General features: G+C 52.4%; 1 protein-coding gene across 1 annotated transcript in view; it reads right to left on the bottom strand.

Moving 5' to 3' along the window:
* The window catches only part of LOC123275617 (cadherin-23-like), a 323,533-nt gene that overhangs the window by 216,643 nt on the left and 81,573 nt on the right, over nucleotides 1–25,317 (bottom strand). The window contains exons 4-6 of the mRNA XM_070489764.1: nucleotides 4,419–4,561; nucleotides 3,665–3,712; nucleotides 3,475–3,567 (exon numbers count right to left, since the gene is read on the bottom strand). Of these exons, the coding sequence (XP_070345865.1) occupies nucleotides 3,475–3,567; nucleotides 3,665–3,712; nucleotides 4,419–4,561 (284 nt within the window). The remainder of the gene's footprint in view (nucleotides 1–3,474; nucleotides 3,568–3,664; nucleotides 3,713–4,418; nucleotides 4,562–25,317) is intronic.

Here is a 25,317-nt window from a genome sequence, read left to right as displayed (position 1 = left end):
GGTCTGTCGAGGCAGCTTGGTGAATTAAGTTGCCAATTCTAGCAGGATTTCCCTTTTCTTTACGGACTTGAAAGCATCCACGCTGCCTCGTTAGGGCTTCGACAAGTGAACTGCAGGGCCTTTCACCTGATACAATGGACAATAACACGCAGAACAGCTTGAGGGGGGCGCTGAGAACAGACCCAAACACACCTGCCTGGCTTCTCGGGCGGGGCTCTGGGGATGGGGGCAGGGCAGTGAGCATGTCCCGGGAACGGGCAGTGCCTGCCTCCACCTGCTTCCCACCCACTCCGATTCCAGGCCTGAGGACAAGGGGCCCCTGAGTCACGTCTCCGGGCAGCTGAGGACGGGCTGAAAGTTCTCCTCAAAGACGGGCTGCCCAGCACCTCTCAGCAACCCTCTGGTGGGGAGGGCCAGAGAGGCTGCAGGGCTCAACCCCCAGGGCTCGCTGTCACCAGCGGAGGTCATTAAAAAGGCAGCTTCAGGGGCCGGCTCTACCCAAACTACTGACTCAGAATTGCAGGACTGCAGAATACACATCCTAACTAGTCCCAGAAAATCCGGATGAGGTATGTTTGGGACCCTCTGATTCATCACTTCTCCAACACTCAGTACTGGATGGCTTCTGAAACACATAGTTCTCCTGCTTCTGCTTGCATAACTCCAGGGACAGGGAGCACAGTGCATCCTCAGCAGGACAGGGGAGTAGATTGTGGGGTGGGTCTCATTACTAGGAAGTTCTTCCTTGTAGACCTAGAATTTGCCTTTCTGTAACTGGCTCCCTATGCCTATCCCTGGGTACCAGGTACAACAGACCCAAATCTTATCAGGGCCCCTAGGGCTGCGGGGGAGTGGAGATTGGGAAGGTAAGGGTTAGGGTGCAGGTGACCAAAAGAGGAGCGGAGTGGATGAGGCAGCCAGTCCCTCAGGAAATAATAAAGCCCCCTAGTTTAACAGCTGTTGGAGTCAAGGCAGCAGAGGTGCAGTGACCAGCCAGTCCTGGCACAGCCAGGACTAGAACCCAGGTGTCTTGACCTCCAGTCTCTCTCTTCCCACCACACAACACAAGATCTCCACTGCTCACCTTGGCAGGATTCTACCGGAAACCCACCTCCCCCAGGAAGCCTGCGAGGTGTCTCTGATCACTCTGGCAACCCCTCCGCACTGACGCCTCACAGGGTCTGCAGCGCCCCTGTTTCTCTGATTTGCATTCTCACCCTGTTCACATCCATAGGGCCTCAGCCACTCAATCATGCTTCTCAAGGGCAGAGGCCTGGGGGTGCCAGGGTGACCTCAATGCAAGCTGGAAACCTGGGCTCAATTTTGGGCCAGTAGGCCCTTTGCTGGTTCTACAGCTGGGCACTGAGCCAGGCAGCTAAGCTCTAGCTCAGGTGACCACACCAGGCCACAGCTGGTCAGTGCCAAGCCACCTGGGGTCAGAAGTGGCCCGGCTTCCATCCAGCTGACACCACATCCCCACTGGCCACACTGAGCAGCCCTGAGCAGGGCATCGAATATCAGGCCACTGAAGTGACCTGGGGATGTTTACATGCAAGCAAGTAAACCATGCGGGCCTTCCTCCAAGAACTGTGTGTCCTTGCAGCTGGTCCCTCTCAGCCTACCCTCTCCTCATCAGATGCGCAGGAGGCAGGCCACCTTATTCTGCCTGTCTTCCGATTTTATTAGATAAGGAGGACGAGGGCCCAGAGACGTTAAGTGCCATGCCCAAATGGACCCAGCAATCTGGGAGCAAAGCAGGGGCTAGGCCTGCGTCTCCTGCCTCTAGTTCTGGCTCCTGTCATTGCGGACTCCTCTGGCCTCCCGGGTCTCCGGGAAGTGAGAGCCTGGCCCAGCGCCAAGCCCACGGCAGACATTCAATAAATGTTTGTTAAATAAATGAAGGACTGAAGACGCTCTCTCCTTGGAGGCAGAGGCCTTTGGAGAATCCTGGGGGATTCCAAGAGGGCGGTTTTGGAGGTCACATCTCCTGGCAAGGGAGAGAGGAAAAGGCTGGCTCCGGCCCAAGGGCTGTGGAGGAGGGATGTGACCCCTCGTCCCCTTGCCATTGCTGCTGCCTGCTGCCCCTGTGAGGGGAGGCCGAGGGCAGCCATGCCTGCCAGGATGGCAGCTGAGCAATGGGTCCAAGCCTCATTAACTCCGAGCCGTGCCCTTGGTTTCTGAGCCCGGGCCTGGAGTGCAGGCTGGCACGTAGAGACCCTTAATTAAATTAGGGAGACTTCCAAATGAGAGGGGCCCAGAGCCAGGCTGCAGTCCCGGCACGCCGGCCACAGCCCAGGGCGCCATGCCCCTGCTTGGGACTGCGGGCTGTTCTTCTTATGTGCCCCCAGCAGGGAGAGGGCAGGGGAGCCTCAGGTGGGTCCCCACCCACACATCTGTCCTCACTCCCCTCTGTCAGCACAAGCACAAGACCCCTGCTCACAGCTGAGTAAGGAGGGCCAGGAACAGAAACTTGGGGGCATGAGGCCTCTCTATCCTTGAGGGAACCTGAGGCTGTCCGGGGAGCCATGGGCTCAGAGTCAAAGCTGCGTGACCTTGGGCGAGTCACTCCCATACTGAGCCTCAGTTTTCTCATCTACGAGCTGAATAGATACCCTCTAAAGACGCGTTCAGCTTCCTGACCCGATGACTTATAACATAAAGGGGCTGGAACTCAAACGCCAGGGTGCCAGCCTGCCTCTCTCAGGCCGATTCCCCCATCATTCCCAACCCTTCACCCCTGCCGCCCGGCCCAGAGCCCCCCGGGCAGGCCTGACGGACACCAGCTTGAAGCTCTTCCCCAACCACCTTCAAGGTCTCTGAATCACTGACCGCCAGCCCAGAAGACTGCCATCAGCCACCGGGGAGAGGGGCAGCACGCCATGAGAGCCCTGCTGCCATCGGGAGCCAGCAGCCAGCTTATTAACGAACCGTTTGTAATGCAATAATTTGTACTTCTCAATTACCAGCAATGGCCTGGTTTTACACACATGCACTCATGCAAACACACTCAGCGTACACAGCCGACCCAAAGCAGCCGAGGGCCAGGGAGACAGCGGGGCTGGGGAAGGAAAGTCCCTTCCGGGAACCACACGCTCCCGCGTCCCGGTGGGACCTGTTCCAGCCAAAGCAGGCAGGCCCAGGGCTGGGGCTGTCCACTCACCAGACCAAGGCCCACCCTGGCTGTGAGAGGACAAGAAGAGGGCCAGCACCTCCCAGCCTCCGTCCCATCCCTGACTCGGGCTGGCTTTGGGGCTCAGCCGAGGCAGGTGCGCTTGGGTCCAAGGCTGCCAGCTCCCCTCCACCAGGTGATGGGCCCACCCTCAGGGAGCTGGTCAGCTGCTCAGGGCTGGAGCCTGGGTTGAGGGGAGGCAGGAGAAGAGCTGGAGCTGCCCTGGCCCAGCTTCAGCCTACTCCCAGGTGGCCCGGGCGCAGCAGGTCGCCGATGGCCCCCAAGTCTGGCCCCAGAGCTCCTACCTCAGGGATGCGGACACTGTAGGGCTGATTGTGAAAGGTGGGTGCGTTGTCATTCACGTCCCCGACCTGGATGTTCACCTTCCGCGTGATCACCTGGCAAGAGAAGGGCAGGCAGTCAGCACTGGTGTTGGCCTCAGCCTCTCTCCACCCACATGCCTCCCAGGGCAGCAGGGGCCTTGGGGACACTCACCCCTTGGTGGTCACTGACAGAGAACTCCACTGTGAACTCTGACTTGGTCTGAAAGAGACGGGAGGCAGGGAGGAGGGCAGAGTTAGACAGGCGTGCTGAGGTCGCGGGTCCTGAGCCCCACCTGGGCTGGAGACCCTCCAGCATTGCCCCGGAGCTGGGCTGGGGCTGGGTTCATGCAAAGGCTTCCCTAAAAACAAGCATCCCCTTCGGGTTGGGGAAGCAGGTTCAGAATACAGATCCTTCCCATAAAAGAGTCATAGAGTAGAAGTTAAGAATCTTGGGTTCTAATCTGGGCTCTGCCTCTAAATTGCTGTGTGATCTTGAGCAAGTTGCTAGACACCTCTATGGCCACTTCCTCAAATGTAAGCAGATGACAAGGGTTGGGGTTTTGTTCAAACTCCTTACCTTAATTTGCTAAAGGCTAATGTCTCTGGGAAATGTCCTTTGGGGGAACATTTGTTTAGGGCAGCGGCAGACTTGTAGACCCCATGGAGCCCCCATTCTCCAGGGGACGAACCCAGGGTCACTGTCCCTCTCGCCTCTCCCTTGCAGACACTCCAACCACCATATTCCAGCTCCGAATCCAGACCCCAGCTCTAGCCCTTGAAGAGAGCCGCCACTCGGGCAGGAAGACGCTGCTGCAGGGGCAGAATGGGCTTCGGAGGACGGCCCCAAAAAGACGACGGGCCACCCTGCCCCAGGGGCTGCTCCTGCCCCCAGTAGAGGACTGGGGCAGGGGTCTGGGCGGCCATACCTCTCTGTCCAGCGGCTGCCGGAGCCACACCACGCCCGTGTCAGGCTCCACGGCAAAGAAGCGGGAAGCCTCCTCCCCAGACACGCCGAACACCAGAGGGTCATTGTCCATGTCTCGGGCCAGTAGCTGGGTCACAGAGGAACCTGGTGCATCCGCAGGAGAGAGCAGAGGGCAAACACGGGAGGTCAGCTCCATTCCTCAGCACGCTGCTTAGGTGGCTGAGCTCCCAGCACGGAGCAGCCACCCAACAGACCACCAGGAGGTCACGCCGGCAAGACCCTGTGCGTCTTTGGGCTCTGGCCAGGCTCCCTGCCTCCACTCTGGCCACTTGTCACAGTGTGTACGTGCCTGTAACAGGGAACCGTCATTCAGCACATTCCGGGTGTGTAACGGACAGCTATGACTTCTGCCTGCCCCTCTCCTGGTTGTGATTTGGAGACCCCCTTCTCCAAGAGGCTCAGATGAGGGAGGCCCTCCAACCCTTCCCTTCTTATGTTCAGAGAGGGACACGACTCAGCCACAGCCAGTCAGAGCACTCCTTCTCCCTGGTCACAGTGACTGGCTCAGCAATGAGCATGTGACCCAAACTAGGCAATCACAGCCAGCCCTGGGACTTTTGCTGGAACTAAAGAGAGGTCTCTTTCCACTAGGCTTTTAAAGTGGCACTGCTGGCAGCCATCTTTGGCACCACACAGGAAGAGCCTGCCTGAGACTGAGGCCAACAGGGAGGAAAACAAACAGCAAATGGTGGGGAGAGAGATTCTGATGGTTGGAGGGTCTGCAGCTAGCTGTGCATGATATTAGCTCCATCCTCTGGATTTCTCAGCTCGATGAGCTAACAAACCCCCTCTTTTTATTCTTCTGCCCAAGTCAGTTGAGTTGGATTTCTGTCTTTTGCAAACGGAAGCACCCTTTCTAGTTCAGAATATTTTGCAAAACCTAGCATTCCTTCAACACTGCCTAGGTGTTGGCCTCGTGGCAAGCACGGGAGCACAGAGAGGTTAGGAAGACGTGGCCCAGCCTCAAGGAGCTCCAGACGAGGACTGGGTGACAAGGTCTAGTTCCTGTCCACCAGAAGAGGATCCAGGTGCCACTCTTCACCAGGAAACAAAGCCCTGGCCAGAGGCCACCCTGGGCATCAGGATGCCTGGCCTACAGCCCTGCCTCAGCAGTCCCAGAGTCGGGCATCTTCTCCTGGGGTCCACAGCCCCCCAGGTAGCACGCAGGTAGGGTGACCAACCACTAGAGTTGTCTAGGCATGAGGAGGACACACACTAAACCAGGAGGTCCCAGGCAACCTGATCGCTGGTCATCTTAGCGTCAGGAGGTCCTGAAACCCCCAGAAACTGTGCAAAATGTCATGCATGTGCAGTGTGTCATTTCCTGCAGAGGGTCTACGGTCTTCACCTGATTCTCAAAGGAGCAGTTAGATCACATCCATGGCCTTGGGCAAATCACTTCTTTCAAAGCCTCAGTTTACCCTATAAAATGGAATGAACACTCTTTCTTTCCAAATACTGACTCTCGTATTTACTGAATGGCTCTGATGATCCAGCTAGTAAGGAAGAATGCCGAACTCCAGGAATTTTATCTAGAAAAGAGCCCAAGTGAGCTTTTCTAAGTGAACTGTTAAAAGGACGTTTCTGACATGACAATGATGGCTAACCTTTCTGAGCACCAACCACACTCTAGACACGGGGCGGAGGGATTTCCATGTTCTATCTAATTCAGTCCTTGCTGTTACTCTCCACTCAACAGATAAGGTAACAAAGAGTGATGAAGCCATTTAGCTCAGCCACACAGGCAGCAAGCGGCAGAGCTGGAGCGCAAAGCCCAGGCCTTCCTAGCCCACAGCCCACGTTTGTTTCCAGACCCTTACACATCTCAGCACTTGACATGTGAACTCAAGATTCAGGACTTCTGTGGCCCTGACCCTATGGGACCCTAACTGGAAGCCTGACACTTGGAAAAGGAAAATACTGGGCAGCAATCACTGGGCTCTTATGATATGTCAGACACAGGGCTAGGCCCATTCACAGGGGTTCTCTCAGTAAATCCTCTCAGCAACTCTATTTGGTAGTCATTATTCCATCCATTCTACAGGTTAGAAAATTGAGGCTCAGTGAGGCAAAGTAGCCTCTCTAAGGTCACACAGCAGAAGAGGACATGGCAGCATCCAAGGTGATGGGAGGAGTGAGAAGTGGGAGAAGGAGGAGTGAAATCACAGAACAGAGACCTTTTTGGGGAGCCCAACCTTCCCATTTTAAAGATGGAGATGCTGAAGGCATTTAGCAATTTTCCCAAAGTATGACGGTGAGCAACAGAGTCAGGACTTGAGCCCAAGCTTCCAGATTCCCAGCACATGCTCCTCCTAGATGAGGAAGGAGAGGCTGTGAGATCACAGACAAACCAAGAGCATCTTCCCGAAGCCTCCGTGTCGCTCAATGACAAGCGATTATTTTACACTAAAACAAATGGGACTAGATCAGGAGCACCACGTAACATTTAATTTATTTTTTAAGACACAAGCTAAAGCTGTAAAAGAATTTCCAGCCTCCCCCTGACATCCAGGAACACACATTTCCTCTTGTTGTGCTCAGGGGTCCTCAGTGGCAAAGTCAGAGGAACACCGAGCGACTCCCCGATGCCTTGGGGAGACTTCACGTGAGGAGGCTGAGACCGGCAGGGGCTCAGCCTGTCCACGGCACAGCAGTGAGTCCACGGCAGCCCCCAGGACTGACACCTCACTGCCGACCTCCTGCAGGGCCCAGCCCAGGGGGAATACGGGGCCTGGCTCCCGGCTGGCCAACGGGACTCTAGGAAGGCCACAGTCACAGGAGCCCTCCAGCCAAGGTCGCGCGACTCACCCCATAGCCCAAATGGCTCTCTCAGGCCGATGCTCAGGCCCTCCTAGAAGGGGGCACTGGGCAAAACAGCGATGGGGCTGTCAGCTGCTGTCACCCACCCTGTAATTTCCTGGACTTTTATCCATTTTCCCCTCAATTATGTGCTGCTCAAAATGGTCCTTTTCGGCTTCCTCATGGGCTCGTGCCTGCTCACGCCTTCTTTGTGTCCCAGGTAATTGCTAGTGACCTTTTCTAAGTGTACTAATTAAAGGTGCCGATTTAATATTATATTTAAGACAAGATGCCCCGCCATCTTCCAGCTGGGCACACTCCACGCCCAGTGCACTCTGCCACTCTGCGGGAGCCAGGCATAGCTCTGGCTTCTCCCCCATGGGAGCTTCCAACCACCTCTGTCTGCACCGTTCCCGCAGGAACGAGGCCAATCTGTGCACCCAGCTCCAGCCCAACGCCCCTAGAGGCAGCCACTCAGGGGACCCGCCCCTGGCTGTGTGACCCTGGTATACACATACCACATTCTGGGTTTGTTTCCCACCCAAGAAACAGGCAGTATACCCTGCAATTCAGGCTGTGGAATACCTGGGACTTCTTTTTTTTTTTAATTGCAGTAAAATACACATAACATAAAATGTATCATTTTAACCATTTTCAAATGTACAAATCAGTGTCATTAGGTACATTCACAGTATGGTGCAACAATCACCACTATGTATTTCCAGAACATTTTCATCACCCCCAAAGGAAACCCATCCCCCATTAAGCAGTCACTTCCCATTCTCTCGTCCCTCAGCCTCTGGCAACCACTAATCCACTCTCTATCTCCATGAATTTGCCTGTTCCGCATATTACACATAAATAGAATCATACAATATGTCGTCTTTGGGTCTGGCTTCTTTCACTCAACATAATGTTTTCAAGGTTCATCCACGCTGTAACATGTCTGAGTACTTAATCCCTTTTCATGACTGAGTAATATTCCATTGTATGGATATGCTACATTTTGTTTATCCATTCATCACTTGATGGACATTTGGGTTGTTTCCCCCTTTTGGCTATTGTGAATAGTGCTGCTATGAACATTTGTGGAAAAATTTTTGTCGGAACACTTGCTTTCAATTCTTCTGAGTATATACCTAGGAGTGGAACTACTGAGTCCTATGGTAATTCTATGTCTAACTTATCAAGGAACCACCAGATTGTTTTCCACAATAGCTGCACCATTTACATTCCCACTAGCAACGGATGAGGCCTGGAGTTCTTTTCAGTGGTAAGAAGGATACTCAGGGGCTCACAGGGGCTGGGCGCCCCCCATCTGGTGGACAGATGGGAGCCGGGTGGCCCTCCATAGCAGACGCTATTGGTACCCTGCCCACTATGCCTCAGCACAGGCCACTGTCACACACACCAGCTCAACCTCCAACTGCCAGCCCTGGGACTCTCTGCCTGAGGGTCTGGCCATCGGAGACTGCTCCACCTAGACCCAGGACAGGCCCAAAGTGTCAGGGAACTAACAGCCCCAGTGGCAGCTCTCAAAGAATGACTGGTGCAAGATGGTGGATAAAGAGTTGGTAGATAAACACCCCGGCTCCCCCCCTTCTCAGGGGGAAACTTCGAGGCGGGGTCCGCACTGGCTCCTGGAGCTCCCCAGTGAGATTCATCTTCAGTGGCCCACGGCGGTGACTTGGTTGATAACGTGTATTCACGGCTTCCTTCTCTTCCCTGTCGCACAGCCTCACTCCCCTACCTGTGTTTCCTGGACTCTCCTTCACAATAAACTATCTGCACTTGAACCCTCACCACACGGCCTGCTTCGAGGGGAACCCAAATAAGACATCCCTTAGGACTGTGGCATCAGAGCCGCCTGGGAGCTCGTAACGACACAGGCTCCCAGGCCCAGCTGACACGGTCGGCTGGGGGAGCCCAGATGTGAACTTTCAAACAGCAGCTCCGACTGCCCCTGCAGGAGACTCTGACACACAGCCAGGTGTGGAAGTCCTGAGACTGCTTTATGGCAGGGTGGTATTCAAATATTCCCCAGTGGGCCCAGTGCAGGCATCAACCAATCAGAAAGGATCTGGCCATAAACAACCGGACCGGTGAGCAGTGCCTGTAAGTCAGCCTGGTTTATGGCTCACATTTTAGATGCAGAGACAAGCTCCTCCGGCCCCAGGATGATTTAAAGGCCCCGTCTTAGGCTCTTGGCTCAATCTGCTGGAGGACCCTCTGCTCTTGGCCTCCCGACCCTCACAGAGAACGGCAACCCAGTGAGGCCAGTGCCCTCTGCTCTGCGCCAACCCACCCTGGGTTGGGGCCCAGCCTAACCTCATGGGGGGAAAGTGGAACGTCACAGAACTTAAATCATCGTAAACGCTTGGTCATAGCAGCATTAGTCACAATAGCCAAGGGTGGAAGCAACCCAGTGTCCATCGGTGGCAGAATGAATAAACATAATGTGCTGTATACATACAATGGAATATTATTCAGCCTTAAAAAGGAAGAGAATTCTGACACGTTCTACAACATGGATGAACCCTGAAGACACTACACTGAGTGAAATAAGTCAGACACAAAAAGACAAATACTGTACGATTCCACTCACATGAGGTGCCTGGAGCAGCCAAATTCACAGACACACAAAGTAGAAGGGTGGTTGCCAGGGGCCGCGGGAGACAGGAACGGGGAGTTTTGTAACGGGTGTAGATTTTCAGTTTTATAAGATGAAAAGAGTTCTGGAGACTGGACGAACAACAACGCGAATGTGCTTAATACTACTGAACCGTCCACTCAGAGACGGTTAAGATGGTAAATTTTATATGGATTTTACCACAATTAAAAAATTTAAAACAGAAACTTAACTCAGATCATGTCTAAGGCCCTAGTGATCTGGCCCAAGACAACACCTCCTACCGTGTCCCATGCTGGCTCCCGGGGCTCGCCCCCTCTGGCCCCTAGGCCTCTTTCTGTCCCTGAACAGCTTGTGGCTGCCTCAGGGCCTTTGCCCTGCTTGTGCCCTCTGCTGGGAATGTCCCCACCCTAGGTCACCACATGCTGGATTCCTCATTCTTCACGTCTCAGGCCAAGAGTTACCTTCTCAGAAGGGCCTTCCTCAAATACTTGGTCATACAGAGTCCCCCTAAAGAGATGCCCGGTCACTCCGTGTCCATGCACCCCAGCCACGACAAAGCAGAGAGCATAGCGAGTTAATTCTTAATAATGGGCACCGATGGACAGGAAAAAGCATGCTTCATCAAAACCTACTAATGTCGGAACCAGAGCACTCGGCTTTGGATGCGGCTGGAATCATAGTTGGGCACTAGCTGGGGGTCCAGGCTCTTGGGAACTGACCCTACACTCCATCCTGGGGCCATGTAATTACCCTCTCCTGGGGGCCTGTACCCTCTCCTGAGGGCTGAATACCCCACCTTGGGACAGTGTACCCCATCCTGGAGTCCAGGGGCCTTGGTGGGGGTGGGAATCCACTCAGCAGGCTGCCAATGTCCCAAGAGGCACAGGGCTGGTGACACGTCCCCCACAGCGGCCTCAGCCCCTCAGCAGCAGGCCACATCCATCTTCCAGGCAAGGGGTGGACAATCACAGCTTCCCCTGCAGCCCTGCTGGGCCCATGCTGGTCGCGGAGATGACTGTTATTACTATTATTGTTGTTATTTGCACTGAGGGGTGAGGGCTGGGATTGGCGTGTCATGCGCTCCCGGTGAGCTGCAAGTCCTTGGGCACTAGACAAGGGGTGGGCAGAAACTCAGGCAGGGCAGTGGCAGGCTGCAAGCCTTTTTATTCTTTCTGGATGGAGGAAGGATGAAAGCTGTGTTTGCTCCCCAAAATGGAGAGGGAGCAACAGAACGAATAAAGGGGAAGGAGAGTACACACGCTTCCTCCTTGCAGCAGCTCTTCTTCAAGCAGACCTTTGATTGTACCACACCCTGCTCAGACACTGCCCACGGTTCACACAGAATTAAAACCAGTTCCTTACCATCATGGCCGGTGCTCCTCCCAACCTGTCCTCAACCTCCCCGGCCAGTCACACTACCACCACGCGCCTGGGTTCAGCCGGCCAGTCCGCTGTCCTCCCCCAAGCACAGCATGGCCTTGCGTGTTCCTCCACCTGTGCTGCTGCTGTGCCTTCAGCCGGAAGTGCCTTCCTTCACTCGCTGCCTCTCAGATCCCAGTCGTCCTTAAATGCACACCTCAAACACCACCTCCCTCATGCAGTTCCCCTGTGCTCCCTGACTCCTTGTTTGTACCTCTGCACAGCAGGGAGTGCCCATTGCCCCTTGAAGGTGGAGGCTGATGTTCTGGGACACACTTGGCAAATTGCCCCGCCCCTCCATGATTAACTATCACTGCTCTCTTGGGGCCAAGGAACCAGCCCTTACCCATGCAGACATTACTAATCAGTCACAGCACCCTTTTCTGGTGAGTCCACATTCAACTTCAGAATCCTTCACGAGATTGGGTTCCACGCAGCCACTACCAATCAATCCTAAAAGGTATGTGAGAGCAAACCTTTTGCAATGTGTGACCTAAAAGGACTTCACATCAGCCCCAATCTACTGACCCTTCCTATTCAGGAGCCCAGGATCTAGCAGTGTGCTCCTACCAGGCTCAGGGCAGTTAGGAGGGAGAAAATCAGACTTGGAGTCTACAGCCAGGGTTAGAAACAGAGACTAGTTATGGCTGAAGTGAGGACCAAGCAGACAAAGTCCCTTCCCATTTTGCAGAGGGAGGAGCGGGGTCCTGGCTGGGAGACGGCTGCTTGGGACGGCTGTGTACAGGTCAGTGGTTGGGCCAAGGCGTGGCAGAGGGCAGCTGTCAACCCCAGCTTACGGCCATGGGTTATGACCAGGTCTCTCTGAGAATGACCTCTCCCAGCAACATGGCTGTGGGGCTGCTGTACAAGCCCCACCCCATCAGGAGCGAGCCCCCTCCTCCTCCCAGTCCGGAGGCGCCCAGCTGCCCTGGCCTTGGTCTCTCCTGCCCACCCCCTCCCCTGGGATGAGCGCCCCCAGGCCTAGGTGGGCCTTGGAGCCTACAGTCTCATTGGTCTCCCCTCTGGGATCGGACAGGCCAGCGAAGGCCTTGACTCCCGGGGGTCATCGCATTTGTCTCAGGGTTCCCCTCCCCGCCCCCCGCCTTCAGTCAGGCTCCTTCCCTCTAACCTCCCAGGCTCTGAACTTGGTTTGACCGCAGGGGAGCCGAGTTTTGGTTTTTGCTCTCCTAGGCCCTGCCTACACCCACCTGGGGGCCCCAGAGTGAGATCTGATGGCTCCCTCTCCTGAGAGGCAACCGGCCTGGGGCCTGCCCTGCACTCACCCACACCCTCCTCTCCCCGGAAAGCCTGTGCCCTGGGTGAAGGGAGCCACCTGTCTCCAGCACCCACAGGCCATCTTCGCACCCTCTCCCCTGAGGCTCAGTCCACTCAGAGTAGACGACTCGAACTGTCTGGGGGAAAGGAAACTAGCATTCATTAAGCACCTACTGTTTGCCAGGCACCACGCTCAATGGTTTTCATTCGTTCTCTCTGTCATCTATTTGCCACAATAACCCCACAGAGTGGGGTTAGCATCCCCACTACACAGATGAGAAATCTGAGGCTCAGAGGGGTACAGTGACCCACCCAAGGTCACATAGCTAGGAGGTGGCAAAGCAAGAATTTGAACCCAAGTCTGTCTGATTCAGAATTCACGTTCCCTCCACCACCCTCATGGCTTTTATCACAAAGCAGCTAAATACTGCCTTCCCCTTGCCCCACAGAGATTGACCCCCAGGGAGACCCCCTGCTCCCCGCCGTGCTTTAGGCTCCTCCATGATTCAGGTTGCTCTGGACCCCTGGATTAATCGGCTGGTATGAAGGTGAGCACCCCTGAGGCAAGGACTGCGAGCCCCACTCCATCGCCCCAGCTTTCCACAGCCCACTCATCACCTGCCAGCAAGGTGGGGACACCCTCCTGCAAGTCAGAGAAGGGTGGCCAGCTCACCTGGGCACAGCGGGGTCCGATGGCCAAGGGGACGGGCTAGTTCACCAGAGAAGAAGGAGACATGGAGCAGAGCAGGATGATGTAAACTCAGAGGTTTTGGTGGCGGGGAAGAATAGGAGCTAACGTTATTGCTGTTGTTTTAAAGTAATAAAGCACCAGAAGAAAGATCAGACATCAAATATTTGAGGACCCGGCACTGAGTCTCAGAAGCCGGGAGCTGTTCTGCTTCTGGCACAACACAGCAAATAAGAGCCATCACTGCCAAGGGCTGCCAGGCTTGGTAGCAGACACCCAAGTGCTCTAAGCCCCTATAACCTTATGAGTCACAGAGAGGTTAAGTTACTCGCCTAAAGTCACACAGCTAGCACATGGCAGAGCTGAGATTGTTCACCAACCCCTCTAAGCCCCATGCTGCCACTATAGTCCTTCACTTATTCACTCAACAAACCCTGCCTGAGCACCTGCTCTGTCTTGGCCGCTGCTCCAGGCACTGGTGACACAGCAATGCACAACACGACAGAAGTGCCTGTCCTCCTGGAGCCGACGTTCCAGTGGACAGACCCACATCCCCGTCAGCCACTTGCTTTTCCTGGCCCTTCACGGGCACATTTGGGAAGCATGAGCATGGGTGTGGGGTCGAGTCACAGCCAGATGTATGAAGACTGTGTTCCCGCACTGCACCCTGGTTCACGGGCTGTGACCCCCAAGAGAAGCACTCCTCATCCTGATGAGGGGTTGAGGACTTGGGAAACAGGACCAAAGGACGCAGGGTCAAAGGACGCAGAAGCTTCGAGAAGAAGGCAGCTTCAGTGAAACCCCTTTATTAAGACAGAGAGAAGTAGTTGGGCATAAAACACAGCTGGCACTGGTCGGCACTCAGCAACGACTTCCTGTGTGACCACAGGCAAGCCATTCACCTATCTGAGCCTCCCTTTCTCCACTGATACCACAAAGGGCTGATGTCAACGGTCAAAGCACAGGGGTCCTTGGACAGAACCAAATCCAAGTTGAGCAAATGGGTCTGGGTTCACGTGCCACACTGGTCCCCAGGTCACGGTCTCATGGGCCTGGTATGGAGAAGGATTTCAAAGCTGCCTCTGAGCTCGGTGGGAAAGAACGCTGTGATCCATTAGACACCCCTGGCGTGAGCAGTGGACAGGAGTCACTGTACATGTGCCACATATTCTCATTCTTGAGGTGGCCAACAAGCTCGTTTCACAAAGGAGAGAGCAGGGCTGCGGGGCTCAGTGATGAGACCCTGGTGCCCAGCTCACAGTTACAGGTCGGGGAGCTGAGACTCGGACCGGTCTGGGCTCCCCAGCATCCTTCCCACTGCACACGTTGAGGTCCCGTCCAGTTAAAATGTCTGCAAGATCATGACGGTTTGCCACACGCTGTGGACAGGGACTGTGGAGGGCAGAGGGCACAGGGGACCGGCCCGCGGGCGAAGCCTCCAGTTTGGCTGAGACTCTTGGGAGCGAGCCTGACCCATCGGGCCCAACAGCCATGCTCCAGGGTAGACGGGACAACTTTTCTGCTCGGAAATAGCCGCCTGAGCATGAAATAGCCATGGAGAAAGGGGCTCTGGAAGGTTCCGCTTGCCTTTCCTGCGTCCTTGCTGCAGCTCCCAGGCTCCTGGGGGCCGAAGTCCTGTCACAGGGGCCAGGAGAGCAGCGGTAGTTACTGGATTTAATAACAGCGATAATAGCGGGGTGGGTATTTTTTCTCTTCTCCTGAAACTTTTCAATTCATTGAACTGTTCAATTAACTTTACAAAAGGAAATGTGGAAAAATGACGGCAAATTGAACCTGACATTATCATTAAAGTAAACAGAGCACCACAGGCCCTTGAAGGCTCGGGGAGATTCTCTGAGCACGGGCAGGCGGCAGACCCTCCTGCCCTGAGCTCCTGCGCCTGTCACCACTCCATCCCCAGCTCCCACGAGGCCCTGCGCGTCACCATTACACAGCCCCCCAGTGTGCACGCTCAGGCTGCCGACTCTGCTGCCAGGCGGCCCTTGCTTCTCCAGGCCTCCTGCGAACGCTGGGGGTTTTAGCTTGAGTCCAGCAGGTCCCCGGTCTGGCTGCACGCTAGAATCGCCTGCGCGGCTGCCCACCTGTACCCCAGACCTGGGAGTCTCTGGGGAAGGGCTCCCCAGATTTTTAAAGACAAAAACCAAAACCAAGAACAAAAAACTCCGAGGATTCCAACGGGCAGCCAAGGTCAATAACCAAAATCTAGATGATCCCTGAGTTCCTTCCATCTTCAGGACTAATCCAAGGATCTAGGATGTAGGAAAACCACACTCGTCAGCACGCTGGAACTGCCTGAGCTTCAGACAATACTGTGCCTGTGTCCCCCACACCCCCCAGGCTGTGATCGCCGTCTGGGGTACGCCAGGCTTTGGGAGGCTCTAAACCCCCAGGGGATCCTAAGCACAGGAAGACTGGGAATGACCTTTGGCTGGCAAGCGGGGAAGGCAGCTTCCTGATGACCCTCCTCCAGGGGACTCCACACCCTCACACGGGGCGGGGGGGAGGCCAGCCGCAGCAGGGTGCCCCCAGGCACATTCAGCAGGCCAATTCCATAGGCGGGGCAGAAAAAGAATAAAATTATTTGTTCTGTTGCCCCTTCCTGTCTTCAAAATTTTCCAAATCCAAATATAAAAAAACAAGTTAATCCACGGCTTGGAAGCAGTGACTCTCGACCTGATTTCATATTCACGTCACCTGGGGAGCATTTAAAACTAAGGCTGCCCAGCAACTAGAAAGACCCACAACTAAAAAATATACAACTATGCACTGGGGGGACTTGGGGAGAAAAAGCAGAAAAAAAAAAGAAGGTTGGCAACAGTTAGCTCAGGAGCCAATCTTTAAAAAAAAAAAAAAAACTAAGGCTGCCCTGGCCCTGCCCCGGCCCTGCCCCGAAGGATTCTGTTTTAATTAACTGGCCGAGTCTAGGGCCCAGACATCAGTATTTTGTTGTAACTCCCTAAGTGATCCCAATGTGAGCTGCACTGAGAATCTCTGGGTCAGGGAAGTGGTCCTCAACTTCAGCCTGCATCAGTGTCACCAGGAGGCCTTGTTTGCAGCTCAGATTCTCGGCCCCTCCCAGAGTTCCTGCTTCAGAATGTGCATTTCTAACACCTCCCAGGTGATGCTACGGCTGCTGGTCTCGGACCACAGCTTTGAGAACCACAGGGACAGGGCTTCCATGGGCCCAGGTTGTAGTCATTTAAAATTCTTGTCAAAGGTAATTTGGACCTTAAGGCCTGACTTCAGAATCCCATCCGCTCCTGTGCCCCACTGTCCACCCATGAGCTGAGGCCCAAACCCCAGAGGCTGCTTCTTTTCACGTCTCAACAGCAGGAAAGGAAACTAAGAAAGGGGCAACCAGAAAAGCCCGTGAGAAAGACTCTGTTCCCTCAGCCCTGCTCCCCCTCCCACCTTCCCACAGCCAAGGAGGCCAGCAAAGTCCCCCCAGAAAGCATTTCTTCTTTGAGAAGACTCATAATTACCCACAATGATCACAGCACCATTCATTCTGCGCTAAAATTAATACATCATGTTGAAAATGATATCGTACTAATTTATCACAAGATTTATGAAACTTGCACTTTTTCTAATGAGATTTATGCAAATGCCGCTCTTGCCACTGTTTGTGTTTTTAAAAGTTTTGACAGGGAAGTGGGGGTCCAGCCAGCTGGCAGAGGCCCTGTCCCCACTCAGGGGGGAGGGGGCTCCATGCCGGTTCCTGTGCTTGGAGGGCCCCCGGTGAGTAAGCCCTTTGGGCTTGTCTCCAGTCCCACCTCTCCCCAGCTCAGCCCTTTGTTCATCTGGAGCCGGTCCTCTCAGCAGGCCCACCTGCCACCTCAGGCGCAGAGGCAGTTACAGGTGGCAGAGCTGGTTCTCTAGGTGGCCATGGGTCTCTCTCAGCTAATCAGAGGCCTTCTAGGCCCTCAGTCTCTGAGAACAGCTGTGGGGTGACAGCATCCTGCAAGCCAGGAGTGAGACAAGAGAGGAGCCCAGGATGCAAAATTTAAGGTGGCACTGGTTCTCAGGCGCTGACCCTGTACTTCCACAAGTCTCAGAGTGTCCCCTAAGATTTCGTGCCCTGGGCACCTTGCTTACCTCACCCCAGTCCCAGCCTTGCCACTAGCTACCATTTATTGAGCATCTATTGTATGACACGCACTCTGTTAAGCACTTCACATGCACAATCTCATTTAATATTTACCACAAACCTGTGAGAAAGGTATTCCCACTCAAATGAGGAGACTGAGTCTCAGAGAGGTTTAACAACTTGCCCAAGATCACACAGTCAGGAAGAGGTGGAGTCAGGATTCAAATCTAGGACCATCTTACCCTGAAGACAATGTTCTTATTTAGTGCAGGCCCCAAACAGTTCACAGGGGGCCTTCACTCTTCTAGGGGTTTACACTCCATATAGCCATGAGTCACATCCCACATATTCAGTTATCCACAACATAGATGAAAGCAGGAAATTAGCCCCAAAGACCTCACAGCTAAAAGTCAAGGTACAAAATCCATGCACTAAATTTCAAGCTCATCATGAAACAGAGAGAGAGATGGTCAGGTCCTCACTCAGAGCCTGCTTACTCTTACTTCACACATGACTATAAGTAGATTGGGATGGGCTCTTTGTTTTTTCAAGTCATAGAAATCTCAGGCAGGTACATGAACAATACAGGAAGCAATAAACAAGCGCTTATGCTGCTCACAAAGGGAAAGAGCAAAACTCTCCAAAAAAGAAGAATTTAATCTGTCCTTTCCGTAGCTACTGTCAATGATAATGCATCATCCTAGAGTGATATCCATGGTGAGGTGTTCAATGATGTGCCAAGAAAGTGCTGACGATGAGTCATCCCTGTGTAAGAAGGCAGGTCCATATATAATAGATCTTATGAATACGCCATGCAAGTCATTATAATTAAAAAAAGATTTTGTGCTTAAAGAAATGCTTCCCAAAGTGTATTTCATGAATCATTAATTCCCTAGGAGGCTAACGGGTACTCCATGAAAAAGCATTTCTTGGTCAAAAAGGTCTAGGGAACATTACTTTAAAAAAATTTTTTTAACAGGTTTCTTTCCTGCAGGACCTCTGGGAGCCTTTATTATATTAATATGCATCGTGAAGCTCCACAAGGTGGTAGAGAAGATACAGCTTTCCCCAAATTTATTTGGCCAAGAAATCCTTTCTTCCAAGAGCATCTTAAAGGACATCAATGGTTCAGGAAATAATAATTGGGAAAACATTGGGCCAGGAAATTATCTGGCTGTATTTACTTCGGGCATATCTTTTCTTGGGGTGGGTGGGTGGATGGATGGAGAGATGGATGGATGAGTGGATGGATGGATGGATGAGTGAATAGATGGATGGGTGGATGGACGGATGAATAGATGAGTGGATGGATGGGTGGGTGGAAGGAAAGATGGATGGATGGATGGATGAGTGGACGAGTGGATGAGTGGATGGATGGATGGGTGGGTGGATGGATGGGTGAGTGGATGGGTGGGTGGTTGGGTGGAAGTAAAGATGGATAGATGGATGGATGGATAAGTGAATGGATGGATAAGTGAATGGATGGATAAGTGAATGGATGGATAAGTAGACGAGCGAATAGATGGAAGGATGGATGGGTGGGTGGACGGATGGGTGGGTGGCTGAGTGGATGGGTGGGTGGGTAGAAGGAAGGATGGATGGGTGGATGGATGGGTGGGTAGATGGGTGGATGGGTGGGTGGGTGGGTGGAAGGAAGGATGGATGGATGGATGGGTAGATGGGTGGATGGATGGATGAGCAAATGAACAAAGGAGTAAAGGAACAAATAAATGAATACATTATTCTCATTGAGGAGCATGGCAGAACCTCTGCCATGGAAGGGAACATATGAATGCAGTATGAGTCCACTCCTCCAGATGATGCAGCCTATCTCCCTGCCAGGTTGTAAGTCACTGCTTCATGAGTAGGGAACCTGGACCTCCTTAGCTGGGTGGCAGGTGAGCTGCTTTTCACTCAGGCCAAATCCTGAGCACCTAAAATAATAATCATAATAACTCTGAATATATGCACAACGCCCAACACTTAGAAAGCGTTTTCCTGGCCATTGATTCCAGGTCTTCTGCCACCACACGCCCACAGAGTGGGCTGGCCAGTGGCTATACACTCTCTTAACACTGAAGAAACTATGGTTCAGTGCAGTCAAGTGATGAGTCCAGACTGGACCAGTGTGAGCACCTGGAATTGGTGTCAGAGACCCAGGTCCCACTCCCAGGCCCATCTGCATAACCTAAGCAAGTCTGGCCAACTCACCAGCGGTGTTCCTGACTCAGAAGGCTGTGGCAAGGGTCAAGCCAGACAAAGTAAGAGGAGGTACTTCGTAAATCCCAGACATACCGAAGAGGCTTCAATTCCCCCACAGCAGAGCCCAACCAAAGCACTTGAGACACTGTGTCCTAACTGGTCACTCATCTTCTGGTCCAATTCTCCTTTAACTGTGAGCGCCCTGAGGCAGAGACCCTGACCCTTGTTCCCTGCTGCATCCCCAGGGCCTCGCACAGGACAGGCCCTCATCAGTGTCATTTGAACAAATAAGTGAGTGAATGAATGAATGAAGTGAAGAATCCCTGTGTAAATACAGGGCGACATGGTTCCAGAGTTTGCAGGAGTGTGGCCCTTGAAATGCTCAAGTCATACCAAGGACTCCAACCCAGGACTGTCTTGCTGTCTTTGTTTAAGGGACACAGAGAAGAGACAAGAGCCGACAGCTTTCCCTGCCTAACCGGGAGGGATGTTCAGTTTTTAATTAGGCAGAAGGGAAACTTCTAGAATCCTCAGAGGTCGTCTTTCCCTTGGAGTCAGGGTTCTTCTTCCCAGTCCCCTGTGGATGGAGCCGGAAGCTCTCAGACCCTACACGGTGGAAATGGTGGACGTTGGTGGATAGGAGGCAGGAACAAGTGAGTGAAGCATTGAGGGTGGGCTGCAGAGGGGTCCTTACCATTTAGGCAAGGAACTGCCCAGAGACTGGCTACCTACACATCTTAGCATCCATACTTGTCACCCCGTGGTTTTCAGTACCCTCATCCCTGAACATTAGGGGTGTAATTCACTTTCAGAGACTTGTGGGCCAGCCCCTGGGCTCTTTCTGTTCCCTCTCTCTCTCCGGGTCTTCCCTCATAAGCTGTTTTCTGAACCTGCTGGAGATTCAAGAGGTCTAGAAAGGGAGGTAGAGGACATGTGCTTATACTCTCTAGGTCCCTCTGCCCTCCACTGCAGACAGGGCCTGGGGCCAGGCGGCCAGTGCCCAGAGGATCATTTTCCTACAAGAGAGGTCAGAGGGTGCGGCAGGATGCCAGTGACAAGCTCCCACCACCCACCAGGCAAAGGGAGGAAGTACTGCTGCCTTCCTGTCCCCACCAGGAGCCTTCCACCCAGGCAAGGGGCTGGGCTCCTCCCCAAAGCCCCGTTTCCCTCCACCTCATGGGCAAAGATGAAGGACAGAGAAACAACTCCAGAGTGGTCATTGTCTAAGGGACGCTTTAATAAGTAAGGTGAGCGAGCTTGTGGGGCCACCAGGAGAAGAGTAATCAAAGTCTGCCCCACATTCCCATCACACGGCCCTCCTGGAGGGAACCCTCTGGGAAGACCTCCATCAACACTCTCAACCCAGCTGCGATCACATGACCCGAGGGCCTGGTAGTCTCACACATACCCAATCCATGCATGTGGGCCACTTGCATTTCCGAATAGCACCAAAAGTCTTGCTTAGTGGACATGGGTCAAAGGGTACAAAGTCTAAGTTGTGTAAGGTGAATAAAGTTCTGGAGGTCTCATGTACAGCATGGTGACTATAGTTAACAACACGGTATCGTATACTGGAAATTTGCTAAGTGGGTAGATCGTAAGTGTTCTCACTGCAGACACACACACACAATGGTAACCATGTGAGGTAATGGATACCATAATTAGCTTGATTGTGGTGATCATTTGACATTAACATATATCAAGACATCTAGTTGTACACTTAAATACATACAATTTTTATTTGGCAATTATACCTTGATAAAGATGGCAAAAAAGTCTCAATTGGAGGGATGGGGCCGAGGCCAGTTAGGGTCCCTGTGAACACTGCAGTTAGGATGGAAAGCTCTGGAACTGGATTTGCCCAGGTTTGGATGCTGACACTGTTACCAGATGGGTGACCTTGGGCGAGTTACTGTGCTTCTCCGTGCCTCAGTTTCCCCATCTGTAAAATGTGAATAATGACAGTACCTACCTCACAAGCTTGTTGTGAGAATGGAGTTAACATACATAGAGACTTAGAAAGTGTCTAACAGGTAAGTATGTGCTGAGTAAATGTCAGTTATTAATATCATTTCCCAATTGATTCATAAAGATTCCTCAGTTGCCTGTTCTGAACCAGCCCTGGGCTGTCCTTAATAAGACTCATTCCAGTAGCCCTGGCTTAGCTAGCCACTGCTGTGCTGGAAAGTCCCTTGGCCTCAGTTTCCTTGTTTGTAATGTGATGACCTTCCATTCTATCAGCTAATCCACCCATTATTCACTCACCTACTCAGTCACTCATTACTCAGTTAGCATTTATGAGGAATCTACCATGTGGCCTCAGTGTGTGTGCCAGACACAAACTAGACAGTGAGAATCAACAAAAGTCATAACATAAATAACAAGAAAAAAATCCTACTCTCAAACAGGCCATAGTTCAAATGGTCTTGGTTTCTGATTCCAGCAACATCGTGTAGGTACTGGACCAAGCTGGAAGTTGAAAACAACTGAAAATACCAGATAAAATATTTTAAAACTTATTAAATGGATAAATAAGTTGATAAGAGAATAAGAAATAATCAGGGCAAATACTAAGTGAAGGAAGAAACCCAGAGAGGTTGACTCATGCCTCAGGCTCATTGACGGAACCAGGTGAAGCTGAGCTTTCCTTGTCACAGCCCCCAGGGCTCGGAGGAGAGGAGAAGAGCCCGGGGCCCACCACGCCCCACTCAGCATAGGGAGTCTAACAGAAAACCATCCCCACCAACGCAGGGACCCCAGGCACACCCTTAGCGTAAGGGTGAGCTAGAAATAAATCTGTATCCCCACATGAACCAGGAATCTTTAAAAACCCCAAATTTCTCTCTGACATTGTGGTGCTGAATAGAAAGGAGATGTGGCCCTTAGGGACTCAGATCCACGAGGTGGCTCACACAGGCATCTGCAGCCCAGCTTCACGTTGCCTGGGTGTCTAAAAATCCTTCAGCAAAGAATTTAATTCAAAGTGGCTCCAGACAAGTAGTGAGCCTGAGAGCTTCATAAAAACCATTACCAATCCTCTCTGGAGTAACCCCACCAACCAAACAAGGAGCTCACAGTCGAAATGAACATGCACACTAAACACCACGAGAGAAACTCAAAAACAGCATCATCAGACCTTCCAACACTTCAGATACTAGAATTGTCAGGCATAGAAAATAAAATATGTTTATAATGCTTTCAGAACCAAAAGAGAAGCTTGCCAGTATGGATGAAGAGCAAGGAAACTTAAAGAAGGGATCAAATAGAGCTCCTAGAAATCAAAATATGATCATCAAAATTTCAGATGCATTGGTTTCACTGAAATTAGACATGGCTGAAAAGAGAATTGGTGAATTGAAAATAAAATTGGAGAAACCGTCCAGAATGCAGCACAGAGGGTCAGAGATGGAAAATATAACAGAGGCTAAGAAACACAGAGGATAAAATGACTAGGTCTAACCTATAATTGAACTGAGATTCCAGAAGCAAAGAATGGGCAGAAACAGTATTTGAAGAGATAATGGCTGAGAATGTCCCAGAATTGATCAAAGACTCCAGTCTATAAATTCAAGAAGCCCAATGAAACCCAAACTGGACAAATAAATAGAAATTCACACCAGACAGGTCATAGCAAAACTGCACAACAAAGAAAAATAGAATATCTTACAAGCACTGAGAGAAGGAAAGCAGACCACCTTCAAGGAACCACGTGTTAAACTGGAACTAATTTCTCAACAACAGCAACGGATGCCACAGTCAACAGACTGGTATCTTCAATGTGCTGAGAGAAGGTAAACGCCAATCTAGAATTCTCTATTAAGCAAAAATGTCTTTCAAGAACAAGAGCAGAACAGAGACTGCTCAGGCTATTTAACTGGTCTCCGTAGGAATCCACAAAGCCACAGCTCAGTCACAGGGGTCAGGCAGGGAATAGAGATGAACAAAGACGGTCAGATGGGGACAGCGCTGCTCTAAAGAGCCGGGGACGGGGGCGGCTTTCTCAGTTCCAGCTGACTGTTGCCAGATCCAATCAACAAAAACTGGAAAGCCATATTTTGATACAGAATTTCCCAATGTTAAAGGCTGGCAACCAATCAGGTGTTTGAAGAAACCCCGAGTGGGCCAAATAAAGCAGGTCTGGGAACAAAATGCAGCAAGCGGCTCACTGGTGCTTCCTATCAGCTCAGGGGAAACAAATGACTACCCAAATGACAGCTAGAGGATGTCAGGGTAGCCAGGGCAGCACTGGAAGAAGGCCCCATAAACGCAGCAGCCCCGGGAGGCCCAGGACGGGCCGGCAGCCCTTATTCCCAGAGAGAAGGGTTCCCATCTTCTCTGAGCACCGTACCCAAACTCACAGCATCCTGTACTCAGGAGAAGGTGCCAGGCCAAAGCCCCTCTCTCCAGAAGGCCCTTCCCCTCCTTTCTCCTAGTAAATCCTTCTCCACACTTCAGCCTCGACATCTCCTGGGGTGAGGAAGGTGGGCAGCCTTCCCTGACCCACCCCCACAGCTGCCTGTGTTCTCTGCTATCAGAGCACTCACTTAGTCACATGAAATAATCTGTCTGCGGTCCATCTCCCAACTCCCTCGAGAGTCTGATCCTGGCTCCCTTGCAGGGCATGGGGTAGGCACCCAGCGGATGATTGTCGAGATTCTCAGAAAGGTACAGACAGGGGCAGGGACCACGGCCCAGGGAATGCAGATTCCTGCACATTATGTATGCAACGACTCTCCACCCCGTGCACACGGTGGATATATTATACAAAGGGCCTCTAGGCTGGTTGCATAAGTGATCATGAAGAGCATTAATAAGCAAAAAGTAGAAAGAAAGCAGGCTGGTTTTATGCATGGGGTGGGGGAAAGAGAGAGGTGAAGGAGAAGCAGCAGCCAGCCTGAGGATGTAAGACTCCATATCCTGCCATGCTCGCTGGGGTGTGCGCCCACAGCGTTACTGCGGCGGACGGGATGCCGTCACCAAGCTTCGGGTCAGGGGGTGGAGAGACGGACTCCACACAAATAAGCCCACCATGAATTATTTAATTACAGTGGCGATAGGGCCACATGGAGAAAAGTGAGCAGCTAGGCCCTATCCCACCCAACGATTGAACTTTCTTGTCCTTCCTTGTGTTTTTAATAATTATTTGATTTATTTTACTTTTATTAAATAATTAATTTAATTTACATCCTTCAAAATCCAAAAAGCCCCACCCGCACAGTCCTTACCCTGCAAGGAACCACTGTTTGCAGTTTCTTACGTATCTTTCTAGAAATACATTTCTGTGATGCACTCCCAAGCAAATGTGTATACAAATACATGTGTGCAGACACATTTATATATGCTCTCTTTTTTTTTATACAAGTGGTAGTCTACTATCTCAGACAGATTTTAGAGCTAAAGGAAATGACACGTGAACTTGGACTAGGAGGAAAAGCTGGAGTTCTGCAGGCGAGAAGGGAGACAGGGCCATTCCAGGCAGAGGGAACAGCACGTCCTAGGCACCTGGGGGAGATGAGGGAGGTGCAGCTTCTGCCCACAGGGGAGGGCATGGAGCACATGCCGGGCCCGAGGCTATGCCCCCTCCCAGTACAGCCCGGGCCCAGTGAGAGACTGAAGGCGGGCACAAAGGCCTGGCCCCTGCCACAACCTGGATCATCCCGGCCCCAGGGCTCCCCTGAGGATGAGCCGAGGCCGTTGTTCCAACTGCAGCACAGTGG

Source organism: Equus asinus, chromosome 2, assembly GCF_041296235.1.
Source record: "Equus asinus isolate D_3611 breed Donkey chromosome 2, EquAss-T2T_v2, whole genome shotgun sequence".
Lineage (NCBI taxonomy): Eukaryota > Metazoa > Chordata > Mammalia > Perissodactyla > Equidae > Equus > Equus asinus.
This window is presented reverse-complemented; position numbering and strand designations above follow the sequence as displayed.